This window comes from Pteropus medius, unplaced genomic scaffold, assembly GCF_902729225.1.
Source record: "Pteropus medius unplaced genomic scaffold, Ma_sr-lr_union100, whole genome shotgun sequence".
NCBI lineage: Eukaryota > Metazoa > Chordata > Mammalia > Chiroptera > Pteropodidae > Pteropus > Pteropus medius.
In genome coordinates this window covers 3,328,166-3,343,841 of record NW_024342466.1, presented here as the reverse complement: position 1 = coordinate 3,343,841, position 15,676 = coordinate 3,328,166, and the positions used below count along the sequence as shown (strand labels likewise).

General features: G+C 61.6%; 1 protein-coding gene and 1 pseudogene across 5 annotated transcripts in view; one reads left to right on the top strand and one right to left on the bottom strand.

Moving 5' to 3' along the window:
* Window positions 1-6,098, top strand: part of HDAC4 (histone deacetylase 4) — a 228,841-nt gene extending 222,743 nt beyond the window's left edge. For all 5 annotated transcript variants that reach the window (XM_039860831.1, XM_039860838.1, XM_039860842.1 and 2 more), the window contains 3 exons: window positions 452-536; window positions 1,311-1,452; window positions 1,704-6,098. In XM_039860831.1, the coding sequence (XP_039716765.1) occupies window positions 452-536; window positions 1,311-1,452; window positions 1,704-1,743 (267 nt within the window). In that variant the 3' untranslated portion in view covers window positions 1,744-6,098. The remainder of the gene's footprint in view (window positions 1-451; window positions 537-1,310; window positions 1,453-1,703) is intronic.
* An 8,934-nt stretch (window positions 6,099-15,032) lies between these two features.
* Window positions 15,033-15,151, bottom strand: LOC120601773 (uncharacterized; annotated as a pseudogene).
* Between the last annotated feature and the right edge of the window lie 525 nt (window positions 15,152-15,676).

Sequence of the window (15,676 nt, the reverse complement as noted above, 5' to 3'; positions counted from 1 at the left end):
CAGGAAACTGGGAGCAAAGGTCCCTTCTGCAGGGGATTCTGCCCCCTTCCTTCCGTTTACCTTTCCGCGTTACCGGGAAAACGCCACGACCAGGGGACATTCTGCGTTCTCATCCACGAGACCGAAAAGTAAAACTCTGGGAGTTCCAAAAAGGCATGGCTGCTCCCGACCCTACGCCACGGTATAAACAGCGGGCACCAAGCTGGCGCCCCTCCCAGCAGACGCTCCCGGACACGCCCGTCCCCTGGGCACGGCGACGGGTGCTGACAGCCGCCTGACAGACGCACCTGAGGAGCACGAACTCGCTTCCGTGAGCGTGTAGCGTGTGTGACAGTGCCGGAGGCTTTTCCGCGTCACCGTCTCAGCAGACGTGGGTGGGAACCCCGTTTTAGTGAGTGCGGGGTCACATGGACACCTTTTACATTCCCCATGCGTTTACTTTTTTTTCCAGCTCGATCCTCTTCCAGAAAAGGTTCTACAGCAGAGACCCAATGCGAACGCCGTCCGCTCCATGGAGAAGGTCATTGAAATCCACAGTAAGTACGGCCAGGCGCCCAGCGGGGAATCCCTCCTGGGGTGAGGCGTGGGAGCGGCCCCCAGCCCCGCTGTGTCCCCAGGCCTGCGTGACAGGCCCCCGTGACAGGCCCCCCTTTCAGCGAGCACTCGATGAGCCGGTGGAGACACCCCACAACTGCCAGAGCAGTGCCGTGGGCTCCCACTCGGTCATCTCTGAAGTCATCACCCCAGGTCCTTAGCCAGCCAGAGTGGGATCTGTGTCCCCGAGTCCAGTCTCCCTCTGGCCAGAGGGTCCCAGCCCACCCGCAAGACCAGAGCAGGCCCCACGTCCTAGCCCTGCCCCTCAGGCAGCAGGCCCGTGGGGCTGACACAGGTGACTCGGCCAGCACACCTGGTCTCGGGCGAGCTGGCAGCCCCCTGTTCTTGTCACAAACCTCAGTGTGTCCGAGGTCCCTGGGATGGCCAGGTCGTTGAGACCTCCCAACCAGGGGTGGAAGCCAGGAGTGTGCCTGCGTCCCCTGCATGGCGTAGGCCCCTGTCCCTGGAGCTGTCCCCGGACCTGTCCCCGCTCAGGCCCCCAGTGAGATGCTGCTGCCCGCAAGGAAACGGAGAGATGGCCCAGCTGGAGGCCCCCTGCGCGGCCCCCACGCTGCTCCGGCCATAAGGGACCACGGCCATCTTGCTGGGGTGGGTGGGGCCCCCCCTCTGCACCAGGCAACCAGCTTCCCTGGCTCGCCTGCCCGGGAGGCACAGGGCGGGCCCTGCGGGGCCCCTGACGCGCTTCCCTCGTGCAGGCCGGTACTGGCCCTCGCTGCAGCGGCTGTCGTCCTCGGTGGCCTCCTCCCTGGTCGAGGCCCAGCAGTGCGAGAACGAGGAGGCCGAGACCGTCACCGCCATGGCTTCTCTGTCCGTGGGCGTGAAGCCAGCAGAGAAGAGGTGAGCCCCGGGCCCGCGGAAGGCCTGGCCTTTGCTCTCAGGCCCGGCGCACGGCTCGCCCACGGGGCCCGCCGTCCGCACCAGGGCGAGCGTCCCGGGTGACTAGACCCCTGCCGCATGGCCACCTCCGTCCAGGGTGCGTCCAGAGCGGGGATGCCGGGTGGGGACGCGGGGGGCGGCGGGAGCAGGAGGCGCAGGGGGACCCCGGGGCCGCGTGTGCCGCTCACCCTCGTCCTCTGCCGCCGCCGCAGACCCGCCGACGAGCCCATGGAGGAGGAGCCGCCGCTGTAGCCGCCCGGAGCCGCGACTCTTGTCTGTCTGTCTGTCTTGAAGCTCCGCCGAGAAAAGCCCCCGATTCCGCGTTCTGCCGGCGTCCTCGGGGTGCGCAGGCTCGCCAGGGGCCGAGCGCGAGGGGCGCCCTCTGCCCGGCCGGACCGGCCTCAGCGGGCACGGCCACCGCACGCGGAGCCGGACAGACGCGGGGCGAGCGGACCGGACGCGCGGGCAGCGGGCGCCGCGGCCCCCAGGGAAGCGGCCGAGCCAGCGCGAGGCAAAGGAATCAAAGATCCAGCAACACAACCAACTCGATCAAACCGGTGCTTACAGTTCGCTGACCACTCCGGCCAGGGCCGGGGCTCCGCCCTGTCGCCGTCCCGAGGGGCGTGGCCTGCGTGGGCTCCACCCTGTCCCGCCCCGAGGGGCGTGGCCTGCACCCGCCCGACCCCGCACCGCGGAGGGCGGGCGGCGGAGTGGACGAGCGTCCGAGGGGGAAAACTGGACAGAAACAAATTTGAGCCTGCAGGAGCTGGCTTTGCTTTCTCAAAGCCATGGGAAGACGCGCGTTTGTGCCTTTTTTTTATTGCTCTGGTGGACTTTTGTGGCTGGGTTTTCTGAATTCTGAGGAACAATGCCTTAAGAAAAAAAGCAAGCAGCAGGAATGGGTGGGGCGGTGGCCCGTGGCCGGCGGGCCGGCAGTGCCCGGGGGCCGGGCCGCGTGCTGGCGCGGGCGCAGCCGGCGGCTCCGGGGGCTGCCCACGCGGCCTTGTTTTGCTTTATTGCTGTTTAAGAAAAAACGGAGGTAGTTCCCGAACAGTGGCAGACGCTGTTGGGGGTTTTGAAGTCCAACCAATTTTCAATGAATCCAAAGTGTTCTTTTTCTCACACGTCACGCAGCAGTCGAGCATCTCGTGGCCGTGGAGCATGTCCTGGGCACACGTTCAGTGTTACGGTCGGAATGCTTTTCATGAAAAGCAAGCAGCATGAAGTATTGCTTAAATTTTAGGTCTAAATAAATATATATGTATAATATATATTCCAATGTATTCCAAGCTAAGAAACTTGATTCTTATGAAATCCTGATAAAATATTTATAATGCATTTATAGAAAAAGTATATATATATAAAATAAATACAGATTGTAAAGGTCCCCGGCGAATGAACGACTTGTGAATTAGACACCAAGGTGCTGACGGAAAGAACTAGCTTGACACCCGTGTCCTCCGAGCTGCGGACCAGGCGCCGGCCATTCCTACTTCATTTTGAGTGTTTTATAACGAAGCCCCTCCCGCTCCACGCACATACGCACTAATGAGTTTTTATAGCAAAGAATATGAATTTGCTGTTGATTTTTGTATGAATTTTTCACAAGAAAAATCGTTTTGTGACTTTGACATTTTCCTCGCCATTTAGCAGTTTTCTGAATGGTAACGCTGTCCGAACCGTGTTCCTCGCTACATCGTTTGTACATTTTTTTTAACTTTCGAGGTGGTTTTCTCATTTCCGTCCCTGTCGATCGTGTGCGGCGAGCGAGTCTCCGTGGCGTTCGGAGCTGTCGTCAGTTTATTTTCGGGGCGTGGGCATTGCGTGGGGAGCAGCCGGGTTCCTCTCGCGGTGCGTGTCTTTCCTAGTTCTGTCCAGGGAGCTGTGTCCCGAGGGGGCTTGTCCCCACCACACCAGTGCTGACGAGGGGTGGCATGTGTCCCCCTCCGTGGCAGGTGTGGGGACACCGACGTGTGGCTTGCCAGACCCCACGGCCGTCGGCGTCCACGAAGTCGCGTTCAACCGCCTCTGGCCGTGAGTCAGGGCGAGTCAGCTTCCGTCTCCCACAGGCCCCTGAGCACGTGGGCGTCCCTTTTGGGTTTTTCCGCTGCGGCCACACGGCCAGCGCCCTGCAGACACCAGGTCCCCGGCCAGGCCGCCAGCCTCCGCCCTGCTCCTCTTTGAAAAGTAACCGAACGTCACTCTTTGCTCGTAACTTACTTCCCAGCCCTCGAAGCCACCACTTTCATTCCGAGTGTGTCACGTTCAGACTTGCGGGAGGGGACCCGGAGCCCCGTTGCCGAGCTCCGTCACGTTACAGGGGAGCTTCCGAAGGAGAGGCTGGCACGGCCAGACCTGCACCCTAACGAGGCTCAATCCGCGGTGGGCTCGCTCGCCAGGCTCTGGGCCAGACCCCGGCCCATGGCCGTGGTGGGCGAGCGGACGGAAGGTCTCGCTCGGGTTCAATGTCCGGCTCCCTCCCCGCCCCTTTGCTCGAAGCCGCCTTGGCGGGAGGGGCTGGTGCGGGCGCACGTCTGCCGGTCGCCGGGGGCACGGCGGTGGCAGGGCACCACCGGTGGCTCTCTGGCCTTCTCGGCCCCCTTCTCTGCAGAGTCCTGGGGGCGCCCTGCCACCTGCCTGCTTCCTGGCAGCCATGGCTCTTGGAACACGTCATCTGACGTTTTTACAGATGACGGGACCGCGTGGACCGCCTGGTGGCCAGAGTATCATGGGGGGCTTTTCTTCTCCCGTTTACAGAGACGCCTTGCTCTGCAGAAAGGCCCGGGGGGGTGCGGGGGGCGCCTTCTGCCTGTCAGCTCCCCCCAGCTTCACGAGCGAGCTCACAGCATCGCCCTGTCGCATTTTCTTTTCCCGAGGACACAGCCCTTCTCCACGGCCAGCCGGCCCGGCAGACAGCAGAGGGCCGTCACCCCCCTGGCCCTCGTACCTTAGCCTTTTCCTTCCTGGGCAAGGCCTTGGGGCGCAGCCCGGGGCGTCCGCAAGCAAGCGAGCACTTTATATCCCTCTGCGGGAAACCTCGGGAGGCCGCGGGACTGCGTGTCCCCCGCCCTTGCGACCTCCCTGCCACGCCCGCCCGAGCCACCAGCAGGCGGCCTCCCGGGGCCATGCCCGAGCCCCTGGGACCGGCAGCCCCCCAGTTCTGAAGGGGCCACTCTGTCACAGTATTCCGGTTTTCCTTTCTTGTAGAGTCTGTGTCCAGAGGAAGGACCGTTGTGCATGGGTCTGAGGCGACGCGGGCGTGGGCCCCGTGGTGCTGGCCTCGGAGCTCGTTTCCGTTCTCGAGAGGACGTCCCTCCCCCCGGCCACAGCCACGCGCCCATCCCCCTCTTCCTTTTGTAGACTTTGGGCCCAGCGTTTTGTGGGCGTTGATACATATATAAATATATATATAAAGACATATGGATATATTTTTTTAAGTTTCCTACACCTGGAGTTGCATGGAGTGCACGGCTGGCATGTCCTCACGCTGTACACAGGTTTGCACGCCAAACTGGGCGGCTTGGGGACGAAGAAAAATGCCTTTTTGTTCCCCGCTCGTGACATTTGCTGATTCAAAAGGTGGAAATTTTTCTGTCAAACGAAACAAACCCGTGAAGGAGAGCGGGGGGAACGTTTGCGTCTTATTGAACTTATTCTTGAGAAATTGTACTTTTTATTGTAAGAAAAATAAAAAGGACTACTTAACACATTTTGTCATATTAAGAAAAATTTAACACTTGTGACATACCAATAATAGAGTTTATTGTATTTATGTGGAAACTGTTTTGGGGGAACCACGCGGAATCCGGGTGAACTGCCTGTCTCTTCCGTTGGTTTGGAGGAATTTTGTTGTTTCTTTCCATTTGTTTCCTTGACCTTCCTCACCGGCCGGGCCAGGCCAGGCCAGGCCAGGCGCGTGCGGCTGTCACCGGCCCTGCCGACCGTGTGTGCAGACAGGGCTCCCGGGGCCCCCCCAGAGCCCACTCCTGCACGGCTGTGCCGACTTTTTATTTCAGACGATGTGTGGCTAAGATTTCACTTTAGGCCGTCGGGAACTGTGCGAGCTCTGTGGTCTAAAACTCTCCTTTGCACCGAAAGGAGCCATTTCTTCCTGTACCGCGGTGGGGCGTGCGCCAGCTCTGCTCGCTTTGTCTCTGACACGATTAAAAGTCTCCTATGGAAAGAAAAAGCGTCCGGCTCGCGTGTGTGTTCGCCGCCGCGGAGGCGCGTCTTCCAGTTCGCGGGCATGACGAGCAGGTGCGATTCACGTCTGGGGGGCTGGCCCCGTTCACCCACGAGCCCACTGCAGGTATGCAGGAAGCCACGGTGCGACACGTCCCCCGCCACCTGCCCCCGCTCCGCTGGGTCCCGACTGCCGGCGGCCACCTGTCAGTGGTCACTAAAGCGCTGTCTGACTGTCCAGACGACAGGGGCTCGTCTTCTTCTCAGCGGGGCTGGTTTCCTCGGTCTCGTTTTGCACGGTGGGTTTTTACGGGTGACGTGCTCGGGCAGCCCGCCCCACACCCCCTCCCCAGGGGTCCAGTGTCGTGTGCCTCGTTGTACAACTTGTTACTCATGTCAATAAAGACAGCGTTACTCGCCTCCTACCTCTGGTGTCTGCCCGTGTGCTCTCGTCCTCGCTGGCAGGTGTGCCTGGGCCCCGCGGGACAGCGCTGGCGGCTCTGTCACCCTTTGCCTGTATAAGCAGGTCCCACGGGAGTGTCTTCATTTTAAATATCCAGTGTTTTCTCGCCCAAAATACTTACTGCCTCGGCGAGTTGGGCTGGAAGGGCCTGGGGAAGAGAGGAGGGGACCAGGGGGGGCTCGGCCACCTTCCTCAGCGGGACACACTGCCCACGAGGCAGCGCATCTGCCACGTCCCCCGGCCCCCAGCAACACACTGCCGCCCCCGGTGACCGCTCTACTTCCCTCCCCGGGTTCCCACGTCCAGGAACCGATCAGGGTGGTAAAGGCCACCACCTCAGTGACCCCAGGGGCTTCCCGCCCACTCCCGGGGAGCCGACCGAGGTGCCCTCGGCCTCACGGCTGCTCGTCCCTCTGCCCAGGGCCTGCCTCTCCCTTGCACAGCTGTACCCCGGGGTCACTCAGCCGCGACACCCAGGGCCACCGTGTGCGGCGTGTGGAGCACGGCCATCCAAGCTGCCCACTCGGCAGGCACAGTGCCCGTCAGCCTCGAGCCTGGAGGCCAGAAGCCTCTACCGTGGGACCCGCGGCCAGGGGTCGTGGGCACAGGTGACCGGCTGTCACGTAGCCGGGGCCCCTTCAGCCTTGAGCACATTATGAGGAGGACCCTGTAGTCACGGGGTACCCACTGCTCAGAAGGACGGGAAGGAACAGACCCGGAGAGAATCGGCGTCGGGCCAGGGGTCCCCGAGGACTGCTTGCCTGCGGGTGGACACAGCACAGGTTTGTGTGGCACGTGCTTCCGGCGGCTTTGGCTGAAAGTTACTTTTTAACATGTTACAAAACACGGATCCTTCTTTACCTTTCGAAACACGAAATGCCCCAACCACATCGAAGAGAGTTGAAACCCAGGCGTCGGCGCCACCCTCGCCTTGGCGCTAACGGCCGGTGTGGCCGGCGCCCCAACCCCTCCCGGGAGGGGTTCCCCGAATGCACGGCGGGGCCTCGCCCGGGCCTCTGCATTTTTGCCGCGTGACGTCCTGTGCGGGCAATCTCGGTGTCTAGACACCTCCGTGTGTGTGGCGCCCGGTGTCGCACTCGGCGCAACGTCCAGCCCGGCCCTGGAGCACTGCGGGGCGGTGGTCACCGCCAGCCCCGCGGCAGCCCCGCCCCCTTCGGGTAGCACGAGCCCCGCGTTTTCTCCACGGAGGACGCCGGCTGGGTGCCCGCGGGGTCTTGGAGTGGCGCTGCTGGCCACGCGTGTCTCCTGGCGGGCAGCGGCCATCGGGCCCCAGTGGCTGCCCGTTTGCTCTCAGCACCGAGCACGTGAGGCTCTGGTCCCCGCGGCAGTGGCGACGCAGGTGCTCCCGGCTCCAACTAGCCGCCGGCGGACTCAGTTTCTGCTCGCTGGTCAGAGCGCCCCGGTCCTCTGCGCCGTGCGACAAGTCACCCCACCACTTAGCAGCTTGGGGGACGCTTTCCGTGGCCGGGAATTCAAAGGCCACTCAGCAGGTGCCTCTGGCCCGGGGTCTTTGTGCAGGCTCCATTGGAGCCGGGCCGGTCTCGGCTGGGGCGGGGGGCAGCGCGTGTCCAGGTCCCCCTGTCCTGCTTGACAGCCTCCCAGGACTGGCAGCCGGCCTCCCAGAGCGGGGGTGCAGGGGACTTCAGAGAGAGCACCCCAGCCAGAGCCCCAGCACCCACACCTGCCCTTGGAGGTGCTCTGCCGCCACCCCGCCACCCCGCCATCCTGTTACTCAAGCGAGAAGCGGCTGGTGCCGACGGAGGGCGGGGCTGCCAGGACAGCGCCCCAGGAGCCAGAGACCCAGGGAGCTGGTGGCCTTCTCGTGGGCGTGTTCACCTCGGTGCCAGCCCTGCCCCTAGATCCCTCAGTCACCCCCCTCTGGCCCCGGCCCCCGCTCAGGGTCCTGCCGGCCTGTCTGCCACGCCCACTCGATCCAGGCTGAGACCTTAGGGGACCCCCCTGCCTCCCGGAGACTAAGACGTGAACGACCCTCTGCACACAGGCGCTGACCCCGGCTTCAGCCCTGGCCCATTTACCTGTTTGGTCACAGAACCGGAGGCAGCGCTGTGAGGCGCCTGGGCGTCAACCCTAACCCGCCCTGCGTGCCCGCGTCGTCCAGCCCCACTAAGTAGAAAAACCCCGACGTGAGCGGAGTGGAGACAATGGGGCCGAGTCCCCTGTGACCATCAGGTGGCTTCGGCAAACACGGACTCGCCCAGGCCGTTCCGTCTGCGCCCCGCCCCGGCCGGCCATCTGTGGCCATCCCAGGAGCTGTCCCTCGGGGATAAGGGCACCCGTCAGGCTTCCAAAGCTGACCGTTCCTTTGTGGCGTCCGATGACCAACCAGCGTCAGGCGTTCCGCAGTCGTCCGTTTTCCTTTGGTCCGTTTGCTCTCACGGTGGGTTCGTTTCCACCAGGACGCAGACGGGGCGTGAGCCTGAGGTCCCCTCGCCTGTGGGCCACGCCCCTCTGTGCCCCCGCGTGCAGGGGGACGGCCCGGCACCAGACGGTGGCAGATGCCGCGTCCCGCCCCAGACCCCGACAGCTGTCAGAGGCGGCCGGCTTTCCCGCGCTGACCACAGGACCAGTATTTCATTAAAGGTTTGAAGACGGTGACGCGTACTCGGCCTGCCTTCTTCACAGGTGAGACACTCGGAGGCATTTAAATCGACCGCAGGTAAGCCACCATTTTCAGGCTTCTAGACCCAACCCCTGCTTTCGGAAAAAAGTGAATACTGACAGGTAAGAGCACCGACATCTCACTGACACTGAGTCAGCCTAGAGCTAAAGGGTGGAAATGTTACATGGTTTAAGTAAATACATACGACTTGAATTTCAATTTTAGAAATCACTTAATATTCTTATGTAAAATGAGCCCTTTGACAGATGAAGCTATTTTGTCGGTTTGGATTTAAAAGTAACAACATTTTACTTCTCTGACGGTAACACAAGTTCTAATCTGGAAAATCGGGATGAATGGCAATTTAATCCATATAAATATTGGGGTTTATGCACACGCACTAAAGCGGGCACAACATTCTCAGCTTCTTATCCTTCACCTGATATTTGAGTACGTGCAAGTGTCATCTTGGGTTTGCAACTAATTGTGTGGTGATTTGCATACGGGAGCCTGCCAAGTCCAATGCTCCTGAAACTCGGATGACATCGCAAGTGTGAGGCCCTCCCTCCGCACTGGGTGCGGGTTAGGGTGCCGTATCTCCCCGACACGTTCTTAGCATCAGCATGAATTCAGTCTCGCTCCGCAGTCAGCTTCGATCCCCAGCAGGCTTGAGGACTTCAGGCTAATCTAGTGTCCAAGTTCTCATCGAGGCCCCTTGGAGATTAAATGAGTGGCAAAACTAGACAGTTAAGTACATGACGAAGTGGTATGCGACAAAGAGCCAACATCTGCATGATCCCGATGCGATCTCAGGTCACGATCTGAATGAAAACCAGCTGCAGGTCCTTCAAAGGCAGTGGATGGGACTCAGGGCCCGAGGACAGGAAGGCAGGCTGGGGGGGGGCAGTCCCCGGCATGGAGGGGGGGTGGGTCCCTGGAGGGAGCAGGAGAGAGTGAGGGTGGGGCTGAGGCAGGGCTGAGCAGGGGCGGGGCTCCACTCTGACAGCAGGCAGGCCCCCAGCAGTGCTTGGGGGGGAACACCTCCCACCTTCTCTCCCTCCTCTCTCCCCTCCCTCATGCTTGGACCCCACCCACCCCTTTTCTGCCTTCACTACTGGGGCGGGCAGCCGTCCCCCAAGGAGAAGGCTGGGCAGCGACAGTGAAGAGGCCGGAACCCCCTGGATAAACCGAGACACTGACAGAAAGATGCCAGCTGTGACGCCTCTGCCTGGGACTCTGAACGATCAGCCCGGGGCCCGGGGCCCGGGGCCGGCCAGCCTCACGACCTGGGCAGAGTGCCGGGCGGCGACAGCACCCAAACTCTGAAAAACGGAAGCGGCACCATCCGGGTCCTGCGACGGGATGGGTAGTGAAGTCGGGCCCATCCTGGGGCAGAAACGAACTTTCTCATGAGTTTTAAGTAAAAAGATGAGTGAGCGGACTGGGGGGGAGTCACTGGCGACGCCGTCCGGACCGTGTGTCAAAGCCGGTGGCTGGAATGTGCCACCTGTGGCGAGACGCGCCCTGGAAGGAGCTGCGGGGACACAGGCCTCGCTGCGGGACGGGGTGTCGACGGTCCCAGGAGTGAGGGCAGTGGTCAGAAGTGGGACGCAGACACTGGCCAGAGCGTGGGGTGCGGCGGCGGGCGAGGGGCCTTCGGGGACCCCGACGTGCGTGGCAGCGGGTGGCGGCCGGGTGCGGGAGACTGGCCAGGAGGGTGGGGCCTTGTCACACTAGTCTGTGTCGTCGGGTGTCTGTCTGGACTCTCCCACGGTGAACAGATAAACGAGACATCACGAAGCAGGATCACTGATGAACGGCTTAGTGAAAATCCAGACGCTTTGTCAGTTACGGTGACCTTGCCGAACAGAAGCCGGCGCGGCGGGGACGCGTGCGCCGTCCACGCAGAGAGAATCACGAACCGACAAGTCACGGGAGAGAAGATACGAACGTGGCAAAAACATCCAGAAAACTCGTAATCGGAAAATACCCCCGAGAGAGGAACACTGATTTGGGCTCGTGTATGTGTCAGATGGCCGGAGGGCGGTGGACGCGGTCGGTGGGACATGCCGGCTGGGGACAGGCGGTGAAGACCTTACAAATGGCTGTGCCTGGGCCTAGTCATTTCTCTTCCCGGAGTCTGTCCCAAGGACATAAATCTAATTACAGAAAACGTTTTCTGTACAGAGATGCTCGTTTCGGCACGAGTTAATGAAAAGTTAGAAGCACCTGGAAATACTTAAGGGCAGGAGCCGGTTGATGGCCAAGTGCTCAGCAGCGGGTGGTCCCCCTGGACGGTGACCGTCGGGCCCGCGCTGGGCTGGAGGGACAGTGTCCGGTGGGGGTGGACAGCGAAAAGCAGAGCTGTGCCTCAGATGGAGGAGAGGCCCACGGTGGGGGGCGGGGCTCCTGAGGACACCTCACTTCCGCTAGGACTGCTGGGTGCCCCGTCCCCCATGGAGCAGGCTCCCCGGGGAGTTCGAAGCTGTTCCAGAGAAAAGTGTCAGACGCCAAACGCAGGGAAAGTATGTTCTAGCGAGTGACCCTCCCGTCCCCAGGCCCAGAAGGCGTCGTCCATGGCCTGGGGAGCTGAGAGCATGTGGGGGGGCCGCGCTAAGTCAGCGGCCTGGGGCCTCTCTCCCGGGGTGTGGGGACACCTCTCAGCTTCCCGGCCCAAGGCGTGGGGACCGCTGTGCAGGATGCTGTAAGGGTCCCCTACCCCAGGATGACACATATCCAAGCACTGGGCGGGGCTCCCGCTGTCGGTGGCTTCATCAGCAGCATCGTCCCAAAATCCGTTCCCGGGCCCATCCTCACAGAGCTCAGGGCCGCCCCTGGGGCGGGGGCGCAGGACGCTGTGTCACGCTGCTGGACCCCACATCTCCCTGCTGCGGTCCCCGGGACATGAGCAGCGGGAGCGGGGTGGCCCCACGGAGGCCAGGAGCGGGAAGAGGGAGCAGCCCGGTTCCCCCCACCCCGCCAGGCACCGAGGTCACGAGATCCGCCGTCCTGCCGGAGAAGCCACCACTGAGGCCGCATTACGGGAGCACGCAACGCCGAGGCGGCCGTTTGCGGGCGCTGCGAGCCCTACACGGGCGGGGCTGTTGGGGGGCAGCGCTTTGCATGTCGCTCGGAGGAGGGGCCTCGACCTGGAGTGTGGGACACGCTTGGTGCCCGGGACCCACCTCCGCTGCCTCGGCCCCAGGTTTGGGGACCATTGGAAGCCACAGCCCCACAGCCTGGGCTCTGCTGCCCTCCAGTTCCTGCCCGCCCCCCACGAACGCTGGCTGAGGACAGAAGGGACCCTGGGTTCCTCCAGGGGCTTTTCAGGGGCAGAGCCGCTGCCCCCTGCCCCTGCCCACCACGTCCCGCGTTGTGGCCACCCCGGGTCCAGCCACGCGGCCACTGGCTCCGACACGCCCCGGCTTCCGCGTGGGTCATGCGTGAGCCCCGACCTTCAAACAGTCGTGCGGTGCTGTCACCGTCACCGGCCGTCGTGTCTGTGGAGCTGGAGAGACTTGGGGGTGACGGCGGGTCACGGCTCCATCCGGCACTTGACGCATTTCCCCCTCCGCTGCAGGTCCTGGGTGTAACCCCTGGTGCCTCACGCAGATCTGTCCCTGCTCTACGCCCGGCACCCACGAAAGTGACGTCGCCTGAGCAAAGGGCCTGTGCAGAGGTCACCCAGGGTCCCAGGAAGAGACTGTCCTGGTTCACTGGGTGGGCCCTCGATCCAGTGACACACGTCCGTCAGTGACTCACAGGGAAGTCGCCTAGGGAGGCAGGAGAGGAGGACGTGGAGACAGAGGGACGTCGGAGTGAGGCAGCCGCAGCCTCGGGACGCCTGGCGCCGCCAGAATCTGGACGAGGCAGCGAGGACCCCAGGACTGTGGAGAGTCCCTGTGCGCTGTCAGCCACCAAGTTCGTGGAGAGTCGTCACGGCCGCCCCAGGAGACCGACGCGGCCCCTGAGGGGGACTGAGCGCCCGGAGCCGCTTGCCCCCGGGTCCCGCAGCTGCCCGCAGAGGGCACCTGGTCCTCAGACTGCTGCCCCACGGGGGTCTTGACCGTTACGTGAGGGGTCTTCTCCTCACCCCGCGAGATTCTGCTCTCCCCTCGCGGGCTTCCGTCCCGGCCCACAGAGATCTTTTGGGACCAAATTCTATTTTCCGAGTATCACTGACCTCTGCCACCTGGACACCTGAAAACAGCTTTGAAAATCTTCCTTCCTGGTGTTGATCAACAGCAAAGAAAAGACCAGGACGGGCAAGGTTGACCTTGAGGTTGACCTCAGAGATGACCTTCGGGCCCCTGCTCTGCTGACTGGACTTTTAAGGAGGCTGAATTGGCCGGGACTCTGTGGTCAAGGCTACTAGTTGCCCGCTTAATGTCACCGACCCCCCCTTAGTGACAGACGGGCAACTGTATTGAGGGCCACGCTCCCCGCCCTTCCCCCGCCCCGGACGGCAGCGCCAAGCGACAGGTTCTGTGGACGGCACGTCAGCGGAAGTGAGTGTGGGGCTCTCCAGAGGCTCCTTCACAAGGGGACGCGGCGCCCCGCGGGTTTGGAGACGTCGCTGAGTGTTAGAAGCAGGTTCTGCGCAGGCGGTGAGGGCTTGACGCTCCGTGAGGGCCGGGCGGTGAGTGCCGCGTCCACCCGCACAGCCATCCTGGCTGAGCCGCCACGGAAGCCGAGACCCAGGCGCAGGAGCCCGCCTGCTGCCCCCCTGCTGCCCGCCCACGGAGCCGGCGAGCAGCCCCTGGGCTGGGGACCGGCCGCCAGGGCACGTGCACCTGTTCCCCCTGCCTGCGGCGGCCACGGCAGCTCACCGCTGCCTTCCGCATCTCGGCCGAGCCCTTACAGTGGGCTGTGCCTGTCGCATCCCGAGCACCAGCCGTAGGGCAGTCTGGGCGGGTCACTGGCCAGGACGGCGGTGACCAGGTGGGGATTGCAGTGTGGCTTGTGCAGCAGAGGTTCAGTCCCGTGGAAGGCCGCACAGCCAAGGAGAGGAAGAGGGCGGGAAACCGGCCCTCGGGGGACGAGCATGGCTGTGACCGATGTGGACGGGGCGGAGCAGAGGCGCTGGGTCGGCCGGTCAGGGCGGGCACCGTGCGGGCAGCGACTGCCACCCGCAGCATCCGGGGCGTTGGAGTGTGACACCAGGCCTCCCCTCAGGCCGGAGGAGAGGGGCCAGTAGGGCTGGGGCCGCGTCCCCAGGCCCAGGCCCAGGCAGCTGGGGACCCCGACTCCCCGCCCCTGCTGCCTCCGTGTGGTGTACTTCGGAAAAGATCTGATCCATTTCCGTCTTAAATGTACCCACCTTTTCATACGTTCTGTCCATCTTGTCTCTTTTCTTTCACGTGCTTATTAAAGCCCTTGTCCAGACCCTCGTGTCGATCTTGGTGGGTCCCGGGGGCCGCCGCCATCGGCTGTCCCTCTCTCGATCGCGTGTGCCGTTTTCCTCTGTCTGTTCTGTAAGTTTTCGCTGGTTGTGGCACTGTACGTAGAACCATGTCGTCTGAGCTCAATGCCGCTCGTCTCCCAGGGGGGCGCCTCCCTTTCTCCACTCACTGTACCCCTTTAAGAGTCGAGCTGGGTCACGGTGGGACCACCGCCTCCGTTAGCTGAGTAAACCGCTGGTTGCGCTGTTTTGAGAGGAGATGCTCTGAGGTTTGTGCTGCGACGACACGGTCTCTGTCTCCCGGCCCAGAGCGACTCGGGGCGGAGCCGGGGTCCAGCCCAACCCCCCACGGCTGTGGGTTCCGCCCCCGCCTCCCCACGTTTGGCAAAAGTCTTAAGGAGCAAACCGGCCACGTGTCCGAAGCAGGCTCCTTCCTTGAGTGGGACCTGGTGTCCACACGCTTGAAGATGTCGGGCTGTCCGGTCCGCCTGTTAGGCATCCCCTAACCCCCCACGCGGCCTCTGCACTCGGCCGGTCGGCCGCAGGGGAGGCGGCGGCTGTCTCTTGAGGGTTCCCGGAGTTTTAAATCGTTGCATCGTTGCGCCGGGCCCACAGAGCCTCCGAGGGCTCTCCCGATTTCTCTTCCCCGGCACACGGTTCTGCGCTGTTTTGTGTACCCGCTATGCATATATCTTGAGTGATTCCCATCAGCGCGCATGTGCTGCTGTGTGTCTGGTTTGACTCAACATTATTTAGTATGCTTGTGTTTTTCGTTTCTGGTTTTTTGTTTGTTTGTTTGTTTCACAGATTGCAAGGACCTCGTCGGTTTACAATCCCTTATGTTTTAATTTTTAAGCCTACAGCACCTGGTCTTCCTAGGTGGTCTCCCATCCAAGTACTGACCAGGCCCGACCCTGCTCAGCTTCCGAGGTCAGACGGCATCGGGCACGTTCAGGGTGCTGTGGCCGTAGACTCGTTTCTGTTTATTAACATAATCAGCATATTGTTGATATTATTTTCTCACCTGGTTTTTACGGGAAACAAATATGAATAAATGTTAACAGCTGAGTGTTCTGGTCGATGAGAAGGAATGTTTGTCATATTTACCTTTTTATTGTGTGTTTATAATTTCTCAAAAAACAAAAGATGACCCTACTTCATACCACCAACCCTATAACATTAAAGGGAATTACAAAAAAAGTTAAACTTTACTCATCCTGACTAAGCCTACAACAAATTTTTAAAAAGATTTACTAATTCAGATTTTCACACACACACATGCACACACACACCCCAGATGGCTTCATTGGTGAATCCTAACAAATACTGAACAAAGAAACATGCTAATCCCTAATAAACTCTTTCAGAAAAAGGCAACCCTCGTCCCATGAGGCCGGTATTACTCTTGTACAAAAACTAAGCTAAGATATTACCAGAAAACTACAGACCAAGGTCATTTGCACACTTAAACCCCAAGAGCCTAAACGAAACGTCAGCA